Raw genomic sequence first — 207 nt, 5'->3', positions numbered from 1 at the left:
TCCTTCTTTTCCAGGTCCCTCGGGGTTACCTCTGAATCTGCAACAGCAACAGAGCCACGGGCGTACAGGTACTCAGGCCTGGGATCGTTACCACCCTGTACAGGTAAGCTTGCTTCCCGACGAATTGGGTCGAGTTGTAATGGAATTCTTGAATTAGCCTTTCTCTGCCCTCCCGCACCCCGTACTACGTCTTGCACCTGGTACGTG

General features: G+C 54.1%; 1 protein-coding gene across 1 annotated transcript in view; it reads left to right on the top strand.

The window, feature by feature from the left end:
* Positions 1-207, top strand: part of LOC119586116 (high affinity cAMP-specific and IBMX-insensitive 3',5'-cyclic phosphodiesterase 8B-like) — a gene marked incomplete at its 3' end in the record, with an annotated part of 30,185 nt that overhangs the window by 27,149 nt on the left and 2,829 nt on the right. Inside the window, 1 exon segment of the mRNA XM_037934807.1 lies at positions 15-103. Within this exon segment, the coding sequence (XP_037790735.1) occupies positions 15-103 (89 nt within the window).

Source organism: Penaeus monodon, chromosome 21 (assembly GCF_015228065.2).
Source record: "Penaeus monodon isolate SGIC_2016 chromosome 21, NSTDA_Pmon_1, whole genome shotgun sequence".
In the NCBI taxonomy this organism is placed as follows: domain Eukaryota; kingdom Metazoa; phylum Arthropoda; class Malacostraca; order Decapoda; family Penaeidae; genus Penaeus; species Penaeus monodon.
Note: the sequence above shows the minus strand (reverse complement) of the source record. Positions and strands in the feature narration are given on the sequence as shown.